At 42.2% G+C, this 22,550-nt stretch overlaps 1 protein-coding gene across 4 annotated transcripts in view; it reads right to left on the bottom strand.

The window, feature by feature from the left end:
* The window catches only part of pde4ca (phosphodiesterase 4C, cAMP-specific a), a 50,759-nt gene that overhangs the window by 14,832 nt on the left and 13,377 nt on the right, over positions 1-22,550 (bottom strand). The window contains exon 1 of one of the 4 annotated variants that reach the window (XM_041949655.1): positions 10,164-10,750. The exons of 2 other annotated variants lie outside the window; for them this stretch is intronic. In XM_041949655.1, the coding sequence (XP_041805589.1) occupies positions 10,164-10,291 (128 nt within the window). In that variant the 5' untranslated portion in view covers positions 10,292-10,750. Of the gene's footprint in view, positions 1-10,163; positions 10,751-22,550 lie in introns of those variants that run through there. One more of the 4 variants, XM_041949658.1, reaches the window with a different exon arrangement.

Here is a 22,550-nt window from a genome sequence, read left to right as displayed (position 1 = left end):
TACGGCAAAAACTAAAAAATGGTTTTCATATGAACCGATCAAATTTATTCTAGCACTGAAAAAATGAAACAGCCTTTATTTATATTTTTTTTTAATATGGGCAATGTTGATGCAGCCAATGTGCATCGAATGTGAAACCCAAGAACTTCCATCGTGCCCGGCCTCTAAGATAACACTTTACAAAATGTATACTAAATATGTCAACAGAGGCATTTTGTGTTTTCAAGAGGTCGGAGGTCAGTGCTCGAGCTAATCGTGCACGCCATCCTGACAGGAAGCTCCCACAGCAGCACTGTGGCTGTTTGGACGGCCGGTCTTCTAATTCGACTCTATTGTCTTTGTGTCTTTCACATGCCAGCCAGTCGCACCCACCCACCTCTTCTCTCCTTCCCTGACACCCTCCTCCCTCTCTCAGTTTGAGCCACAAGTGATAAAAATAAACAGAACGGGATTTTTTTTTAAATAATCATGTTGAGTGGGAGGGTGTTGTTCAATAATACACCAGATACACTTGTTGGTCAGTGATGGCTGATGTGTGCAGTAGGTGCTGTCTGGAGAACTTAAATACATCACTACATTCACTCTGAGGACAGGGTCCCTCTACTGGGCTGTGGCGAGAATGCAAGGGCTGGCAAATCTGGATATTCCACTGCAGACAATGGAAATATACAGCAGAGCTAAAACAGACGATTCACTGATTGGTCACTGACAAAGAATTAACTGTTCAAGTAATTTCTCAACGAAAAACACCAAAGAATTTGCTGGTTCCAGTCTCTCAAATGTGATTATTTGGTGTTTGTCTTATATGATAGTAAAATAAATATCTTTGTCAACTGTTTTTAAAATCAAACACTTCAAACAACATGCCAGACTGGGCTTTTGAAACCTGTGATTTTATAGACCAAACAATCAATCAGTTATAGAGAAAACATTTGACTGATTAATCAATAATGAAAATAATCGCTAGCCGCAGCTCTAATATACTGTATAAACAGTAAATCAGTGAGTAGAGCTGGGTGACAGGCTGCAATCAATATCCCAATATGAAGAAGAATATTTATCTGATATTGATTTTCAGTGTATCATATGAAAATGCAGGCAAAATCAGAAAGAAAACAATCAAATTGATGATCAATGTATTAAACCTTGTTCCATCAGAAAAAAACAAACTGTTCACACGTGCAGAAAAAACCCACAAACACTAAATTTTTTCTATTTTAGTTACAATTTTTGGAATCTGCATGGAATCTAAGATTTAATGACAACGACAAGATGATAATATTGAATTACCAAAACTAAAAAAAACAACAACAAAAATATAGAGAAGGTGAAGAAATCTAACAGAAAATGGGACTGGACATGGTTGAAGAGATCCATCCTGAGCTGGCATCTGCATTCACACACAGCGCTTCATTCAAATCTGCCACAAAGAGCACAACCAGACACCCAGACACACACACACACACCTGATTACTTTCTCTAGGCTAAAGACCGAGCTTGAGCCAACATTCCTGGGCATCATAAAGCCATTTAGAAAAAAGAAAAGTGCAAAGAGAGAGGTGTGTTACAGCGTTTGTTATTTAAGTGGCTGGCTGGTAAGAGGTGTGATTGATGGTAACCTGTCAGTGGCCCCGATACTCGACACCCCGCCTGCGTCACCGCCTGTCACGGCAACGTCAATCCCATCTGTGGAGCATTAAAATACAGGAGCTACGGGGCAGAGCGAGCGAGAAAGAGACAGAGAGATAGGCCTGTAAACCAGGGCAAGCTGTCATCTGAACCTTCATTCATCATTCCCAGGCCTTTGCTGTGACACAACCAGAGGTACAATTTGTTACACCAGAGCCGTCTTGCAGGACCGGCTCAGCCATTTATTCAAAAGCCATTTAAAGGAAGGCAGAGGGCATTCATACATGTAACACAGATCTAATCTAGTGACGCTTGAGAATATTGAATTTTCCTTTATAATTTAAAGTCATTTCTATTACGTGACAACGAGCGAGCTGAAAGCGGTTGGAAGTCATTGCAAAGAAAAAAAAAAGGAGCAAAACTTTGTTTCCCTGCTGTGGCGTTAAAGCATTATAATCTAGGCTCTGCGCCGCAACATGACACATAAAAGATGTTCTGGAGCAAACAAGGATTAGGATTTGGCTTAATGAGACCACAAATTTCACACCAGCGGCTGAGCGTCCACACCCTGCAGCCCAACACACAGAACAAAGAGAAGCAAGGATGAACCGCGGACACGGTAAATCTGGCCACATCAGACGACAGACTTTTAAAAAAGTATTCTCGGAGCAATTTGAAATTCACAGCGACATTTTCTGTGTGAATTACTGCGTAACACAAGAGTCACCAGTGTGTGTTCTGGGATAAAAGTGGTCTGCTTGTTTTTGCTGTGGCCCCTCACACAGAGGGAGGACCACCCTGTTTGTTTGTCCTGCCCTTCCTCTCTGTTCCTGTGACAGTGTGTTATTTAGCTGTGTGGCAACCTGATGGATGTGGTGTGTGTTTGTATGTGTATTCAGTACAGCTGCATTAATTCACAATAGCCTTACAGAATCTTTATTCAAGTGGCTGAGCCTCGAGCAGCTGCTTTGCTGACAGGTTGTCTTTGTCTGAGCTTGTTGTTCCTTTGGCATAACTTTAATGTTCAATATTAACTCTGATTACATTAAATTGATCACATTACAGCTGATAAACGTACATGAACTGAAGCTGCTTTAAAGAGGCGTCGGCATAAAGAATAGTTTGCCTTTTTGAGAGATGCGCTCATTTGCTTTCTTGTAGTGAATTAGATGAAAAGATCTCTTTCGTGTCTGTACAGTAAAAAGTAAGCTACGGCCAGGAGACAGTTAGTCTATTTTACCATAAAAACTGGAACAAAAAACAAAAAAGGTACATTTGTGGGGGTCATACGTCAGGAACAGAATCTTCCTGGAAATTCAGATGGTTTTTGCTGGCTAAGATATAGTTTGGTATGGCGAAGTGATGTTTTTGCACTATAGTTATTGTAGGGATTAAACTAACACAGTAAAATGTGTTAATTGCTGAGCTTTAGACGTGCTGGTAGGCAAGTTTTGTTACCTCTGGACAGAGACAGGCTAGCACTTTCCATGCTGTCCAGTCATTATGCTAAGCTAACCAGTTGATGGCTGCGGCTTCATATTTACTGTGCATGCATGAGAATGGTGTCTCATCTAACTCTCTGCACAAAAGTGAATAAGGGTATTTCCTAAAATGTCGAACTATGGCTTTATCTGATTTCAGTGGTAGAACTCTTGCGTGGGTAGCAACATTAACCCTGGCTCCCAGCCCTCCCTGCTGGTCCCTGTTGTCTCTGTTGCAGACTACTCAACCTTGTTAAAAACATGAGGGAAACGACTCCACACTGCATATATATATATATATATATATATATATATATATATATATATATATATATATATATATATATATATATATATATATATATATATATATATACACACACACACACACACACACACATATATATATATATATTCGGAACCAAGACGCCAACATATATATTATATATATGCCTAAGTGTAGACATTACGCAACTACGATACCCATGCATGTCCATTGTTCCGAATCAGACAGTGAAATGCGGTGTTAAAAGAACGTGAGCTAATGTAGTGTTAGCTGACACAAGAGAAAGGCAGGAACACAGAATCACTTCAGTGACCTTTTCAGAAAACAAGTCAGTGCTGTCATGAGACATATTGTCTAATGTGACTCGGCTGTATGGAGTAAGTGGTGTGAAACAGCCTGCATTGTTTCTTCTGTTTGCGTGTGAACAGCAAGTGAGACAAGGAAGTACGTGAAATTTAAGATTTTCTGGAAGAAGTCAGAGTCGGTTTGTTTGATTGATAAATAGATCAACGAATCAGAAGAAGATAAGAATAAATGTGTTATTGTATCACATATAAAAAAAACTAATGGATGTATGCCTTGACGACAAAGGCTGTATTTGTTACTTTATATCAGGCTTTATTTTTTTTCACAACGACACACACACACACACACACACACACACACTGGCAGTAAAGTGAGTCGTTTTAAAACCAGCAGCTGGTCTGTAAATTAAATGTGTGTGTGTATGTGTGGCCACTGTCCTACTGCATTTAAGTCCGTCCACTGTGATTAAGGCAGAACAGTTTATTTTACTATGAACTGCTAAAAGCAAGAGACAGACAGAAAAAGAAAGACCAAACTAGTGCATGCGTGTCTGTGAATGTGTGTGTGTGTCTGTCTGTGTGTGTGTGTGTGTGTGTGTGTGTGTGTGTGTGTGTGTGTGTGTGCAATTATATAATGTGAACTTTTCTATTCAGTGCTCCCCCTCTGATGGCTGTAACCACCATGTCAGAGTCCAGCCCTCTTCCTCAGATCTTTCCTTTGGAAAACAACTGAAAGCCGTCATGACGCCTGCACCGGTGGACCTGTAGCGTGCATTGACCTCTGATGCACTGAACAGTGCCAAGTGGTTGCTGAGGATAGTCTCTCTGTCAATCGTCAACTGACTGATATCATAGAAGCACTAGTTTGGTAGAGTATCATGATGAGGGAGACAGGTCCAGGTGAGCTGGGTTTTCTCCCGGTGGCAGAAAGACTGATTTGTCTGTTTCAAATACTAAACTTGATATCAATGTCTTTCTCTCTTTCCAAAAAATCTAGAGTTTGGTTTTAAGTCGCATGAACTCTTATCAGCTGCAAATATTCCAACAATTCGTGCCCATTCTGTGAAATTAGGCTACGATAACCAATCGTCCACTGTAAACGCATCCCTCAGCTTCAGCTTGCTGTTTGTCTTCCCTGAGTGAACTTTGAAAAAGAACTTTGCTGGCAGGCTGCAGGCGAAGGTGCAGACTGTTAGGGACATGCTGTACATGCAAAACTCTTTTACACTGTAGACTAGGGCTGTAAGAAGTAATCGATTAGTTGAGTCTAAAAAATATTCAATAAAAAATGCTCATCACAATTTCCCAGAGCCCAAAGTGTCGTCTTTAAATTTCTTCTTTTGTCCAACCAGCAGTCCAAAACCCAAAGATGCTTCATTTAGGTTTAGAAATGACAAAGAAAAGCAGCAAACTTACATTTTAGAAGCTGGAAGCAGCAAATCTTTGACATCCTTTTTTGAAAAATGACTGAAACAATTAATCGATTATCAAAATAGCTGGTGGTTTATTTTGTTCCGATCGACTGATAGATTAATCGACTAATCAGCTCTACTGTAGATCATTGTTTAAAATGAAAGCCAACTTTATGTCAGACATAAACAATATGTTATTAAATTAATGTGCAAATGCACGGAAACCATGCAGAGAAGGATTACACAGTTTTCTATCTGTTATGGCATTATGTAAAAGGACTAGTGGTGCTCATTTTAATACACGAGAGTGACTTGGAGACCAGAGCAGATTTGCAGTGAGTCACAGGAGTGTCCTCGTCTACCTGCGTACACACACGCTCACACAAACACACACAGCAACGAGCCTCTGTTATCCTCCAGGATCGTGCAGCACAGCAAAGAAAACAGTGGAGTGAGAGGAAAAGAACTGGAGGGAAATGAGCATAAGTGGACGGTCTTAAGGTGAGAAGATGCATGAAGAAGAGAGGAGGGAGTGAGGGGAGGAGAGAGAACACAGTCTGAATTCAGACAACAGTTATGGAGGGTTCTTTGTTCTAAAAGTAATTTAGGATGAACTTACGTCGATAGAATAATTTACATAAATAAAACCTGACTGTTTTCCACAAATTCTACACAAGTTATGTTGATGAGTAGAATTTCATTCTAATCAACAGGGTGTAGCACACTGGGCAAAACTATGAGAATAAAATGAGGATTTAAATCGACACATATCATAATTTCTAGAACTGTGGGTCAAGAAGGAACAAGAATTTCAGAAGAGATGTGAATGAGAATAAATGAAGCTTATTAAAGCCACTCAGAACTCCACGCATGTATTCAGACAACAGCAAGTGGAGCACACACGTGGTCCAGATGTCTGTGTTCAAATGCAAGTAAAACCATGCAGGGTCTATCCTGTCCTATCCTGATGCCAAATACGTCTGGAAATCACAGGAAAAAAAGCCCTTAACTTCTCTTTCCACACAATACCTTTGCATAGCACACACACAAACACACACACACACACACACACTCATAATTGCACAATTACTATGTCAAGCCGAGAAAAATTATTTTCGCGCTTGTGTCTGGAAAGCTCGTTACTGGAGAGTAAAGTTGTGGGGTTTTAGGAGAGCATTCAGTCCATAAAGCCTGTCACACGCCATGACTTAACTCTGAGTGAGTGAACGTTGGTTGCAAATGAACACACACGTACGAGCCCAATGTCAAATCCCACATGAGCGCAGCGTGTGTGTGTCTGCGCGCGTGAGGCCCGCAACCCATCACCGGTGGACCTGCTGCTGCCGTTTGTGAGGCAGATAAATGAGTGTCGGTGACGCTCCCTGTGGGCCAAACCACCATTAGAAGCCACTAATGATTTAAGAAATGCTTTGGAAACACTTTCAGACACATTTATTATGACAAAATGCTTTTTGGCTGTGACGCCTCGCCCCCTTTGCCAGGACCAGTGAAAGTTATGCTCCTCGGAGGGCACAGAACGACTTCATAATTTCTGCAAATGAGCAGATTCATGTACTGCGACTGAAAGCTAGGATGAATTTGTCTCGGGCCACACCGACCTGGCAAATTTGGATAGTTATTGACCTCTGGCACAAGCGGTGTGTGTCTAACTCAAACACAAGAGTTTACACAAACTTATCTGTACGAAGAAAAACATAAAAAGCTTCTCTACAGGGTTTGGCATCTAAAACATCAGAGGGTGTCCAACATTCAAACTTGGTGATTTTGATAAATCAAAAAAGATGAAGATTTGTCTTTTCCCCTCCTCTGATCCCAGGTTGATGTGACAGGAGAGACTATTGGGTTTCTAAGAAATGCTCTTCTAAAGCTCAGCCTCGGTTACCTCACTCACATGTAACCTGCCAAAACTGTCTTTAATTCATATTAAATTACTCTGTGCATAAATCACACTCTCTCTCTCCCAAACACCCCACAAAGCTCGGACTTGTATTTGCTGTCAGTGGTTCATTTAGAAATAATCTTTTAGCAATTTTCCCTCCTTCCCTCGCTGACATAACGGCATAATGCTCTGTGTCGGTGCCACTTCATTTTATTTTTGGCCCTCTGCAGACAGTGTTGAGAGAAATTAGATCGATGGCCTGTGGAAACAGAGCAGGCTGTAAATGGTGGTAGAGCAGAGGAGAGGAGTAACACAGCACAAAATAATGGAGCTAATTAACTGCCATTTAAATTTATCTGACATCGGAATTTTTTTTCATTTCGGATCCAAAAAACTTTTGTATATATGAACTTAAAACAAGAACAGCCGTGCTCGCAGCTCTCTGAGGCTGTACTGAGGCACCCTGGGGCTAAATTGTGAGCATGCTGAAATACTCACAAAGACGATATTAACTTACAGATGTTTATCAGATACAATATTCACCACCTTAATTTAGCATGTTCATCAATCCATGAGTTAATTGTTGAGATGTTTCAGTCTGGACCAAAATGGCGAACACCTTTGAGCTGTGCTGCATGGCTGAAAACCCAAGTTCCATCACGCTGCTCTGAGCTGGCAAATACAAATTAAATGTGCCTTACAGACTGCTTTCATAGCCTAAAACCAATTTCAGGTTCATAAAACTGACATGAAAGGATAACTGAATGCATCAAAGCCAATAAGCTGCTCCTGTCCCTGGTTTTCAGAGGGAATCCTCTTATCTGTCCTCTTTTAGGAGAAGCAGGTGTTACCAATAATCGCCACTGGGCAAAACAAGCACTGTATTAAGAGCAGATGTATTCAACACTTCAATCTGTATGGTACCTGTTGCGCTCACAGACACGTAAAAACATGCAAACCCCCACCACATGATGTATCCATCTAAGGAGAAAGGGCTACTGTCATCTGGCTGTTGTCTCCAGTGGTTTACTGAGATAATTGGGCTTTAAATCACACACCAAAGGCACATGAGACGCTCAGGGTTTGATGTCAAAGCTGCAGATTTATATCCTTCCTACCCCTGCAGGTTCATCCCGTCAGCTTTTCTCATACCTACACGAGGAGCATATTCTATGTTTTTTAAAAAAGAGCACTGGCCAGCACGCATGAGTGCCAACATCAGGTCCCTGGATGCCACTTTATTACCGGTACTGTGTTTTACTTTATGCAGACAGGTACTTTTGGTAGATTTCCCGGAAAAGGAGAAAAAAAAGGAAGGAAAAATACAGTAGTAGTTGGAGAGAAACAACATTTCAGAAGCCTCACGATTCACAATTTCAACCCCATAAATCACCTCTGTCTCATCATTTCATACTCATAAATATAGCTTTTGACTTCTTAAATATGTGATATTAATAGATTGCCAAGATGGGCACTGTAATCGTATGCATCCCCCCGTGCTCCTCTTTGCTTTTCCTCCAGAGAATAAAATGGTGGCGGTGACTCCCGCTCTAACAGAGTCTGCTCCTCCATCATCGGTGTACCCGGGAAGATCGATACCTCTACCCAAATAAAGCCCCACCGTGTCCGCCCTCCAGTCTGCTACTCTCCTCCTTGGACACATTAATTGATCCTGAAACTGCGACTGTAGAATTTCTGGAGTGCTTTTCAGATCCACAGGTGGAAGTAAACTGAGCACATTTTGTTCAAGAGCACAAGTCAACTACACTTTCTTGGCAGGGGTCTTGAGGGGAATTCAGTTGAAAGTACAAATGCCCAATCCCTCATGCTCACAAATGATCTACAATACATCTGATAAACAAGGGTCCTGCCTGAGAAAGAGGACAGAGGACCGTAATGTAAACATGCCTTTATCTCTGAGACCTCCTTCACAGACCCCCAACTGGCACTGAGGATACAGCCACACGGTGCACAGAAAAGCTTTAATGGGAAAGAGCCCGTGCATGATGCAGAGATAAAAACAGGATTTCTCATGCATTAATGTGGAAGCTGCGTGTTAAGCAAACATTTACACACATTTGTCTTAAGTGTGAATAAATGTGAATCTTTCACATGCCGTAACAGTGCAGGGAAGGGTCCTAAAGTTGCTGATTAGAGACGTAACAGACTGGCTGGTGGTTACAGCTGCAGCAAGAAATCAGTAAGTTAGAGACCACCATGTGAAATCAATGTCTCTGAATTAAGTGGCTCCATTTGTGAAATTAAGGGAAAATATCAACATATATTTGACCCCCTTCCATTTTTGAAAAGTTGTTTCAAGTTAAAAAAGAGTTTTGCAGCTAGGTAATAAAATGCCAACAGCAGATACTCCACAAACTATTTTATTTCTATCCCCCACACAGATTTAAAAGTACACATAGACTCCTGTTCAGCTTGTCACCTCAAGTCCTGGCTGAGCAACATTGTATAGTATAACCACAGTTAGTTTGTCTTTAGCCACATGGGATTTGGCAGGAGTGTTCATGGCAGAATAAACTGAATAATTCAAAGTTCCATGGAGGCTGTAACCATGGCTTTCCAACTCCCTTGTGCTGACTCGTTAATTGCAGCTTCAATGTGAATAGATATTTGGTGTGTTTTGTGTAATGAAAACAAAAAGAATCACTCCCTGGAACAGCGCAAGAGTCTAACAAAAGAGGAGACGACACAAGTGGTCAAGAGGAAATAAGATAAGAAGAATATTTTGGGAAATGCAGATATGAACCAAAAACAACTGATAAGGACGAAAGAATGTTTTTTGTAAATATTGCAGCTGATAAAAGACTGTGTGCAGGCAGCTGTCAGACACTCTGTTATAAAAGAGTTAAACCACAATTTAGTAAGGCCCTCTGTTTCAATTAATACGAACATTGTCTTATGTCATTGATGCTTCACACGTGATTCTATATTCCAGGTACTTGAGGTCAAAGCTACTTTTGTTAAAGAATTGCATTCAACAGAACCATGCTCCTCACTTCCTGTACTGCATAATGTTTCTGTGTAATGTTACACATGCTTTGTGTGTGTGTGTGTTAGAGATGAAAGGAGACACCGACAGAGAAAGACAAAAGGACTGAGTGAGTGAGAGTAAATGAGATAGCTCTTAATTACCGCCTGCGTTTCTGTATGATGTCAATAGGCGTGTTGACAGCACACGGCGATCCCCATATGTTCCCACTCCTCACAGTGATACTCCGCTCCACGGAGTAACAGAACCCACAGTTCGTCGGCACACTCATCTCTCTTTGGTCTACTCTCGTTTTTAACTCGTCCTCACCCTCCTCTTCTCGGCCGCTCCGCTGCTCTCCCTCTCTTGGTTCTCCTCAGCTTGTGGCCGCTCTCATCCCCGTAAACCCCGGCCCGCTTCCTCGTCTGTCTGGCTCTGTCGGGCTGTCCGGCTCTCCACGGCTTCCCAGGAGTTCTCATTACCTCCGGCAGCGGTGGACACCAGCTCTAGGACCGCTGACTCCAGCGCAGAGCAATGATGCAATGCATGCTACTGTACGCTGGAGAAAATCTGCTTTTCCTTGGGTGATCTGAATGAATTTGGAGTGCGTTCCTTGCTGAGCACCTGGGTTCCTCGTGCACGCTCCCTGCAGCCTGCCTGTCTGCCTCGCAGGCTGTAGAAAAAGCTTTTCATCACTTTCAGCAGAGCTCCATTAATCGGTCCCCCATGTACATCTTGTCATTGCCCTGGGTCTAAATGTGGCGCAAAACCGCTGCCCTCTTTCCCCTCTCCCTTTCTGTGTGCCTGCTCTCTCTCTCTCTCTCTCGCTCTTCCTCTGCTTCCTCCTCTCCCCTATGGCTGCAACACCTTCAATCACAGCAAACAGAGACCTTTCCTTTCCCTGGGCAAACTTGCTCTCCTGCTCCAGTCTGTCACAGTAGCCCTGTGCTGTGGACTTGTGGTTTTTTTTGTCCAAGCGCCCCACAGAATGTGCACAGATCTGTACGAGTGTGTGTGTGAGACAGCGAGCAGCTGAGTGTGTGCGTCAGTGAGCAAGCGCGCGCGCGTGTGTAGGCATGTGACTGAGCAAGTGTCTGTGTGTGTGTGTGTGTCACACACAAGGGGGAACAAGTTTCAGAGTGAGGTCAGAGCTGAGAAAAGGGGCGGGATCACAGCCAGCATGGTTCTTGCCTTCCCCAAATGTTTTAGCCGTTTTAACCCCTTCCTGCACACTCACTCACTCACTCACACACACACACACACGCACACACACACACACACACACACACACACACACACACACACACACACACACACACACAATCCTAATACAATCACAGGACAGCACTCCCCCTTTGGCCATAGTACCATTATCCTTTCCAGATGGAGTGTGTATTAATGTGTGCGTGTGTGTGTGTGGGGCAGGTATGTCTTGTCTATGCAAGGTAAAGAGATTGATGATAGGATGAGTATGATAGGGTATTATAGTAAGTAGCTCTTGGGACACAGCTTGCTGAGAACGAAGTACATGTACAAACAAACACACACTTACCCGTATACAGTATGTACTCACACACAGGCTTAGGCACAGGCATGCAAGGTCACCCATGGCCAGGGGCAATGTATTTTTGAAGACCAGAAATGTGGAAAGTAAATATGAAACCTTAGCTGGCTGACCTTTTGTAGGCTTCATATGAAAACTTAAACAGGAAATATTTGACAAGAGATCAGTTAAATGAGACCGGGGCCATGAATTTACAGACCTATGAGCCCTGAGACAGATCAAGCCCAGTTTTGGATTTTTAGACCAGAGAAGAAGAATTTATAAAATGTCATCAGGACAAGCTGTGTGCGTGAGAACATTTTTAATTACTGGGGGGAGTGTGATCAGGTTTTCTGACAGCCAGCAGTAAGCCTGTCAATGAATATTCTCAATTCAAATTATACTAGAATTGTAAACAAATCCATACATTCAATTCGACATATATTCGATTGTGGAGTCCTTGTTATCCAGTAATTTTATTTGTTTGTTTTACCGCCAAAATCCTTTGACGTATTAAAATCTCTCCTGTCATAATGTCAGGTGAAAATAACTCCTGCTGTTAAAATATTCTGGCTGTGGCTGCTTCTCTGATGCCAACCCTCTCTCTCGCTCCTCCCTTGATTCATTGAATTAAGAGTCTATTTAAATCCAACCAGAGTTAGTGATGATTGCTAGAACGGCGAAAAGACAAACCAAGAAGGTTTTGGTGCCTTTTATTTTACTTGTGTCGCCTTTGAATGAAGTGTGTTTTACAATGCTAAAATTACCATTTCTGTGAATGGAGTCTGGTGGCTTAGGTAAGAGCGATATAACAACTGTTTCTGGTTGTGGTCTCTTTGTAGGGATCCTTTCCGTAATGCTGGCAGACAACTATTGTAACAATCAAAAACACTTTTAGTGGACGGACATTGATCCATCCAACTGGAAACTGCACGCACAACATCGCATAGGTCAAGCTGAAATGAGCACATAATTCAACAACACAGTATACGATATTATTTTATTTGTTTGTTTTGTAATGTGTGGGTATGTTGATCTTTAAAACAACATGTTTATGTTGAAATAATATACAAGTAGTATGTCTCTCATATGGACATAGTATACAATAGCAGATGTTCAAATGCGTTTTTTTAGAAGAAATATTCGATTTCTGTTTTTTGACTTATTGCCCTTTCGCTAAACCCCTTGGTGCACATAGGTCTGTAACAAAAGGGAAACTCTGCATTTATTTGTTTTTAGTTTGAAGGATGGTGTCTTTTTAAAAATATTTCCAAAAACAACATAAAAGAGAAAAAGTGTAAGCACTGGATTCAAGTTGTGTTTATCTGCTCTATCATAAACTACAGTTATTAGCATGCCAGGCTAAGCAGCTTACTGTCTACAGTAGTAGCCTAACGTTACTTCCAAAGCCAAGGAACACATCATTAACTTTAACAATAGTTTGTGAGGTCACAGGTCACATAAAAACCCTTGTGAACGGCATAAACGGTAAAATATAATACTGTAAATTGTGTAGCATCCAGGAGCAGCTGGGGAAGCTAATCCTGGGAACTGTTAGAGCTTAGGCTAATGTTAGCAGCTATCCTGCTACTTATTGTATTTTGGGGAGGTTTACACTTCGGCAACACAGCCATGAACATGATACAGGACAATGTTAGAGTGCACCAAAAGTCTGATGTTATTTTTTTTCTTACCATACTTAAAAACTACAACTAAGTAGCTCCACAATGTTGTTTTATGTCCTATACATATGTGGATCATCAACTGATGAATGCAAACTTCTTGCCGGTGACATGTAGTCTACATATAGCTTTAGCCTCAGTCTTTAGCCTTTTTGCTTGCATTTCCTGTATGTAACCATCAATTTCATATGGAAGAACACTTCCAACCACAAGATTGTTAATTTAAAACAGATCAGCAGGAAAAAGCTGGAGAAGGGGTTTCCAACTAGCTCATGGAGCTAATGTTAGCTTAATTAGGTTGCTAGGTACAGCTGATAAAATCTGCCATTGTGTTGTCATTTCAGCAACAACAAACATGAATTTGGAAACTGCATTATGTGCCTTGTGTGGATGGAGAGTTTGGCAGGCCTAGCAGGGCTTGACAAACGGTAATTTGCTATCCAGCGAGCTCCTACACACAAAAAACATCTCCATAAATGGATGTGCACTTCATGCTACATTCTGCAGTATGACATGGTCCAATTTAATTGGCAAATCAATCAATAGCATCACCTCATCACCATGGAATTTACAAATGTTAGGCAGAGAGACAACAATAGGTGAGAATGGAAAAGAAAAGGCAAGAAAATATGACTGTAATAACGTTACCCAGGCTGCTTTCTGGAGGCCAGAGAGTTTAAAATGCATCACAGGACCACTGCTCCCTTACCTACATATGTGAAAGAGCTGGCTTATATTTTTTTCATCAGCTGTGGTTTTATTTTTCAACTTTATATTTACATTGGTTGTGACATACGGCACAGGCAGCATATAACTGTGGTTATTTGCACCCTAAAAATATTTAATATAATTCTTTAATATAATACAAAGGTTCTGTTTCTGTGGTAGAAAAGCTGCCATTTAAGGAAATCTGAAGAGGTGCACACACAAAAAGGGCTGATCGAAACCACAAACTGAACAGACCTACAATACTGCTGTATATTATGGCTTTTATGGAGCCTGAATTCAACAGCAACAGTTTATAAATCCAATGACACGACTCCAATGAATGAAATGGTAACTATTTGGGTTGAGCAGGATGGGCTGTGCAGGACCAGAATCAGGTCCCTCATGGTTTGATATAGAACTCTACAAGTCAAACCTGGTACACTGAATACTTTTACTATGATGTCTCTCAATTTGTTTCGTTTCCTGGCTCTGTAGTCACATTTATCTTTTGTGACTACATACTGTGCAAACATTAACATATGATCTGGCCTTGGACTCGTAAAACTGAAGAATTTATCCTCGATGTCCTGACGCAAACCGGATGAGAGGATGTTGTGAGCATACACTTCTGACACATTTTCATGACAGGAAAATTGTTTTCATGTGCAGTTAGAAGAATAAAGTGCTTAAACAACATGGTTTAGAAGTTGTGCTGTTTAGAGTGGACATGCACACACTTGCACACACTTGCACACACACACACACACACATTGGTTGGCAGTACACCAGAAGACTTCACAGCGTTCAATGTATCTGCGTCAACGTGGTGGAGGAGAGTGGATGTTTGAAGAAAGACAGGCATGAAATGTTTAGCTCTGCTCAGTATCTTCACATCTCGTCTGTAGACAGTCGTGCTCCAAAGCGCAGAGCGCCGGGGCGGTGTGGCGAGGTAATCTCTAAAACTCATAAAACAGCGAGGCCTCATAAATTCAGGCTGACCCCTCAGTTGTGGGTTTAATAGTCCATTATTTGCAAAGGGGCCTCATGACATCATGCGTTGAATACATGGAGGCATGGTGAGCATTCTTGGATAACGAGCTGTTTTGAAGTCAGCGAGAAGCGCTGTGTGTCAGAGTTGCTGCCTGTCAGTGGACATACTGTCTGTTTGTGGTTTGTTTGTAAAGCTAGCTGACGCTGATTAATTTCCACCGTCATGTCCACTTAGATTCAATTATGTTGGAATGAAAGAAAATATCCAATAAAATAAAATATTGTAAGGGCATTATAGGGAGGGACTGAAAAGTGGTTGCTTTGAGTTTTATTTCATATTAATAAAAAGTTTTTGACATTTACTGAGAAATGACAGCATCAACTCTGCTCATGTAGGTTCATAAATACTGAATATTCCCCAAACCTGTCTTGCACCAGAGGGCAGACTTACTAATCTCAAATCACCATCAGGGACTCTAAAGTTTACCTTTCCTCAAGTTTTTAATTTAGTGTATTTGTTAACAGTGATAAGGAAAGTCGCAGCCGGGAAACCAATAACGGTATTTTAGAAATACCATCAGGCACCGCTTAGGTGAGAAAAAACAGCAATTGCAAATAATCAAGTCATTAAAAAGGTCACTGATCAATTTAAACGTTTTGGTCTGAAAGAACAACTGAAATATGAGTTGGAGGCATAATCTTCTCACAGTTTCCTCTAACACACCAAAAAGTGCTGAACAACTTAGAAACACCCACTCATCTTTCAACACGATGATGTCTTATGATAACAAATTAAAAACAGCTGCCATGCTGACAAGAGTGTGGCAAATTTTACACCTGCTTCTTCCAGATCTTATATTCTAGAAGCATATTAAACAGACATACGGTCAAAAACACATACTGCATTAACCCAAACATGCAGTTGTTAGCGCTGTGTGTTGTTTTATTCTTATCCTACCAGCATGAAATGTTTGTGTGGCTGCATAATAAATACGAACAAATACAATTTGACTCGCTAGAGTGTGAAAAAGCATCACAAAGCCTGAGCAAATCAATCCGAAAAGCACATGTTGCTACATCATTACATCAAATGAAAATATTCAAAATGTTCTGCGCCGTTTTACACACATTTTCCTAAATTAAGTATGTTTGCTATCTTTGGAAACTCTGGGATCTCTACTTACATTTAAAATAACTTACTGTTGGTCTGAACCATGCTTGGCTGTACACTTGAGGGACCCTGTGTTACGTACAGCAGAGATTGAGAGGTTAAAAAAGCAGCTGCAGAGGAACAGGGTACACAAACACACCAGCACACTCACACAGGCATGTTCACATGAGCAGGGCTGCCCATGTGTCCACTACAGTTTTCTTTATCTGTATCAGGATCTCCAGGAAGACGTATTCCCAAAGCTGACTGCTTCCATTAAAAAGAAAAAATGGTCTCCTTTCTCACTCGAACTAGTAATTTTCGTTTCCAGCAACGATCATGTACAGGTAGTACAGGCTCGCAGCGTCCCCTCAGAAGCACCCGACGGGCGCACAGCAGTTGCTCCGTTTATCACAAATTAAAGGTGATGACCACAGAGCGAGAGAAAAGCAAACAAACTGAAACACATTTCTTCAGGGTACAAATGTCATCTATAACACTGCGCACGTAACAAAGCAGCAGCACCAGGTGTGAGCATGTGGCTGCTGCTTGTGGCCTATATTTAACTGAGCCTCAGTGATGTCAAACGTCATGTTACAGCATGTACTGTAGTAAAGGCTATCAGTGTGTCGCCTCATGATTCATTAGGCTGCCATCTGCTAGCACGACGGTGGGGCTCGGGGCTCGTCTGGTTTGGGGATTGGGTGGATGACAGACTTGTGCGCACACATGCAAAACGCATGCGCTCGCAGTGACACACACACACACACACACCCCAAAAAGGCCAGGATGCACACGCATGGGAGCTTGCTAATGCACGCACATGTACAGGGACATGGACACACAGGGAAAGGCACGCATTTAATGCACAATCTGAGTGAACACCTTGGTGGCTGCTCCTTCAGGAAGTAAGTGTTTGTAGGAAAAAAAAGGGCCATGAAATGCAGACACAGCAGCCACATCACCATTTCATCTCTGAAGGAATACAACCTCATTTATACTCTCTGACCACCACAGCAAGTGTGTGAGCATGTTGGTTTTTTTTAGTACTGTACTGTAAATGTAATAGTAGATGAAAGTAAGACTAGTTGCATGTGGTACACCAGTGTCCTGAAGATGTAACAAAAAACCCTTCAACATTTGAAAACTGCAACTTTATCCTACAAGACAATATTAAAAATGTACTTAAAAATCTAAATATTAAATATCATAATGAATCTAAACGGGTTGTTCTACTTTTCATTAAACCAATGTATCGTGCCTGTAAGTAAGAATACTTTGCAACACGTTGATTCCTCTCTGCTACACCTCTTCTGCTGTTTACTGTTGCCTCAAGTGGCCGACGTACAAACTACTCAGGTTAAATGTTACGACCCAGTAAAGCAGCAGTGTTGGGTGTCAAGTCACTTTTATTTATATGGCCCCAGAATCACAAATTTGTCTGAGAGAGCTGAACAGTGTCAACAACATACAACATCCTCCATCGCTAAAGAACAACAGGGATGAACCTCAGGAGGAACAAAATTAACTTATGTGCAATATGTGCCATGTATACAGCACACAGAAGTAGCAGCAGTAGAATTACAATATGGTGAAAAAGAATGACAACATTTACTGAATAAAGTACTTGATTAATTTGCTTCAAACACGTTCCTTCATATTACATCACAACTCTCCACAGCACCAAGGAAGTCTAATTAGTGACATGAAGCATCTTAAAAATAGAATTATAATCTACAAAACCACCAACAACTGCTTGGTCTGCAGGAGGTCACTGCGCTGTAACGGTCTGTGAACATAACTTAGTGGGTTTCTCCCTCTAGTGGTTACAATGAACACTCACCCTGATGCTGCTACTTTGCACCATTGCACCCAGCACCAACGTCTGGAATAATGACAGGACTTTCTTTTGAAGTGCATTTATTCATCAATAATAGAGTGCGACAAAGACAAAGCAACAACTTTTGGCTTATCGTTTTGTCAGGCTGAACTGAATTACAGATTTGCTGTGTATTGAGCATTTTATTGCAATTATTTGTCATTATTTAGTATTTAGAGCTGCATCCCTAATTCTTCTAATGGCTCAGTAGCAGCACATCAACACTTGTCCTTTAATCAGCCTTTTTGTTGTTGCTACAGTCTCTCTGAATGTTTGCATAAAGACACCCGTGTCCTCTCACAGTGTGAGTACAGTAAAGATGCTGGGTTTGAATTTCAGCAGTGTTAGTGCCGTCCCCGGCTGCTGCTGCTGCTGCCGGCCTCAGAAATCAATGAGGCTCTGGAGGCGATTGGGGAAATCAGTCATGCTGAAAATATGGAGTACAGCAGTGACGCACACAGAAGCCAGCCCGCCACAGCCACACAGGCCCTATTGACTAATCTGGGTGTGTGTTTGAGGGTGGGGGGCAGTGGCAGCTATATTGGGACCTCTGACATTGACACTGATGCCCTTTGGTTGGATGGCCTCACTTGACACTTTTTTTGTTTTCCTAATTATTCTTTGAGTCACAATCACTTTGTGTCTCCCGTCTCTTTGTCAACCACTTCAGGAATATCTTTTTATTCGCTTTTCACCCTGTAACCCCTCCAGGGCTCTTGGTCTAGCTCTCCTTCCAGTCGTTATCTCCACTAAAAGCAGCACTATCTCGACCCACGTCCCCTCTATCGCTTCTTCACCACCCTCTCGTCTGTGCCTTTACCCGCTTTGTCTAAATTATCTCTTTTTCCCACTCGGTCAGCCGTTGCGTCTGTCTCTCTCGCTCTCACCACACTCTTGTCTCTTGCCATCATTCTCTGCTTCATCTTCTCAAACTGTCACAAGCTGCACAGACACAGCACCAGCTATCTTCTCATGATACTGACTGAGAGCTCTCCAGCCTTGTCCGGCCTTAATGCAGTGACACTGTCGTTTAAATGTGCCACACTGCCAGGGAAGCTATAAAAAGCATTGTTGAGGAGGTTACTAGTAGTGTGTGAGTGTGTGTGTGGTAGTCAGAGGATGAATAGTGCCCTGGTACTGTTTGTACAAGTGAGGAGAAGAGCTGTCTCTGCTGTGATGGGCACACATGGATCACAAGAGACTGCTTTGTCTCAGGGTGCGCATGCATGTGTGTGTATGTGTGTGTGTGTTGCATAAGAGAAGAGAAATGATTTATTACAAAGGGATTTAACTTGTAGCTTAACTAATTTAGCAACTACGACTGCTGTAACACACCCACATTAATGGTATCCTCTCTATCGCCAGACTATAAGTACATCACTGTGTGAAAATGAATAAACACTTATTGAACTTAACTATTGAGCTTTTTATCTGAAGCTCCCAACAGTGACTCCACTTCAGGACTGTTTGTTTTTTCAAACAGGAAACTCAATGTACAAATCAGGTAAAGAGAATAGAGGCTTGTTCTGTTCTCTTCTATACTTTTGTGTCTCTGGCTGTGGTCTAAAATCTTCTGCTTTGATCTCCTCATATGATCCAAACAGGCTCACGGCTGGAGGAGTTCGGATGACAGTCGCGAGGCACATGCCTTATGCCCAGGGTTCAGAACAGTTTGCCACACTGCACAGAAAAAAATCCCACCACAGCTGTGAAGAGGGTGATTCTTTATAAATCTGTGCAGCATTTAAAGCTCATTTTAACGATGCATCTCTGATTGTGGGCAACCTTTCACAGAGCATATGGACTCATGCAGGCCTGCGTATTCCTGTGTGTGTATGCATACATACATACATACATACAAATTCATATGCTGTATGTTCCTGTGTGTGTATTCTTGTCTTTCTTAGCTTAGCTTCTGCTATTAGTCTATGCAAACTTATAATGACGCGTCCTGCAGGGATCTCATGACAGCTGTAGTAGATTTTATGTTTTTCCTGAATCCGGCCTGGTGATTACACAGTTGGATCAACTTACAACTACAATGAGTCTCACCAGTGTGTAGACAGCGGAGCATGTTAGCATGATTTACCTCTTGGAAGTGAGCCCATTTGACACATTATTCTATTCCTCTATGTTTTGTTTCCTAGAGGACAAGATAGAAACCACAGACGACATCTCCATCTGCCACTCACAGGCTATTTTCCACAGCGCACCAATGTTTCTTCAGTCCTCTTATGAAACCCAAAGGTCCGTGACCACATGACGGTTGGACTGTGCCTGACACGGATGCCTCAGCTTGGCTTGGGTCCATGGACCCCCAAGGAGGGCCATCAGTGAACATAGCCATCGATCCACCTTGCCACCATTAGGCCTGCGATGCCAACCACAGCAGCCAGCACACCAACAGCAACACTGGGTTCACCACAGCACACATCCAGTCATTTATCAGACGTCTGCTTTTTGGTGTTAGACAGCATTTCAGTTAATCCAGAGTTTTAAACAGGATACAGGTGCAGACTAGAAATGTGCTATATGTTAGCAATAAAGCAATTGCAAAAAGATGAATTTGTAAAATGTTTTTATCATAAATACCTTTTTATATTTTATGTAATCAACATGGTACTCTCAGACTGCGGCTTGAAACACCACGAGTACACAACCACCAGATAAACACCAACCCAATGCAATGCTACTCTAAACACGGTGACACAGCATTCCCCATCAGCTGATTATAATTCACGTACTGTAAAAGACAAACACAGGCAGTACTTGTCAGACACAGAAACAAGTGAAATCCACTTTCCCAAACTTCCTGAACATCTGCAAACACTGTACTATGTCACCCTCGCTGTAATTATGGTCATAAAAACTCACAACACACAACCGGATACGTACCCAATACACGAGTGCCTGCGGGTGGAGAAGTTGCCATGCATCTTCCTTGAAAAGCGAGAGTCTTTGCTCATCATTTTTTTGGCAGGGTCAAAAGGAGGTGGGTTCAGTTCAGAAAGGCATCAAAATAGCAGCTTTGGGAGGCGAGGTATTAAAAAAGTGAACTTCTGTAGTGTAACCAAAACTCCCATGCCGTCACGAATCAGAAGGGAAAGCAGTCCGAAGCGTTGTCTGTGGTCACAAGGTATGTGCAGGACAGTGCAGGAAAAACATGTCCAAGAATGCCAACTGTAAAACAACACCAAGATGCAAAACAGCAGAACACAAGAGCGTCATCAGCTACACCTGGTATGAGCAAGGACGAAAGTCAGGCTGAGAGTCAGGCCCGCTGAGCACTCCTCTGCATTTATTAGATAAAACTTATTAGCTAGAAATGACTCCGAATGAACGGCTCAAAGTGCATCACACTGGAAATTCAATTTGCGGGTCAGCTGTTGGTCCCGCCGTGAAGGATATGTCCATTTCTTTTTGTGGAAAAGGAGGAATCAGAAAGGTTCAGCTCAGTGTGTGTATGTGTGTGTGTGTGCGTGTGTGTGTGTGTGTGCGTGTGTGTGTGTGTGTGAACAGCCTAAAAAGGCAAAGAGTCTCGTCTGTTAGAGACCAATCACAGAGTGAGCTGCTATATCATCTCACTGACAGGGAAAGTATGGGGCCGAATCAAATCAAGTGGAATTGAGGATGGTGTCAGCTGTCAGTGATCATCTGGGAGTACCTCCTCACTCGTTCTCCTTTCTGCTCACCACAGACGTGCCAAGATAAACGCTTCTTTCTCTTGTGTGTGTGTGGCTTTTTTCTCTCTCCTCGTACTCCTAAATAGGAAACGGCACGTTTGAATTCGTCCAAATGGGCTGCAAGCTGACAAAACCGAATTCCTCCACAGTGAGCCCCAGGTAGTGTCTGTCTGCAAAAGTCAAGTCCATTAGAACACAGAGTTGCCTCTGTGATGCTACACCACCAACAGACTGAGCAGTGTTATTCTTAGTGGGGAAAAAAGTGAGCTGGAAAGAGTGTTATAATCCCATCAGATGCTCCCTGGAGTGGACCGTCCCATGTAGTCCCTGTCAGCGGGCTATAACAGACTTCTGCTGTCGCTTCTCTTCTCTCCTGAGAGTGGTGGGACCAAACTCAGGCTTAAAACAACAAACAACAACACTATCTCCCCTGAGAGTGAGAGAGAAAGAGATAATGTGGAGGGAGAGGGAAGGGGTGGGTGCTGAGTGGTAGAGAGAGAGAGAGAGAGAGAGAGAGAGAGAGAGAGAGAGAGAGAGCGAGAGAGAGAGAGAGAGAGAGAGCACAGTGAATGACAGTCATTGCATGAGAAAGAGGACCAGTGTGAACGGTCCTGGGGTCGGAGCGAGATGAGTGGACATGAGACAAAGGAAGAAAAAAAGTGCTATAAGAGTATTTTAGAGTATCTACCAAGTATTCAACATGCAAGCTTTCCTGTGAGAGTGTGCTGAGTTCCTCATTTCGTGTAACCAGCCTGCTTTCATGCCAGCAGTGACAATAGTGCACTGGTCAATCAATACTTCAATACTCTGTGTGTGTGTGTGTGTGTGTGTGTGTGTGTGTGTGTATGTGTGTGTGTGCTTTTTTTAAATTTTCCTTTTTAATATTGAGTTCTCCTCTCATGTCATGATATAATCC

The sequence above is a fragment of the Chelmon rostratus genome, chromosome 12, assembly GCF_017976325.1.
Source record: "Chelmon rostratus isolate fCheRos1 chromosome 12, fCheRos1.pri, whole genome shotgun sequence".
Taxonomy (NCBI): Eukaryota; Metazoa; Chordata; class Actinopteri; order Chaetodontiformes; family Chaetodontidae; genus Chelmon; species Chelmon rostratus.
The sequence above is the reverse complement of the archived record's forward strand: the minus strand, read 5'-3'. Positions and strand labels throughout refer to the sequence as shown.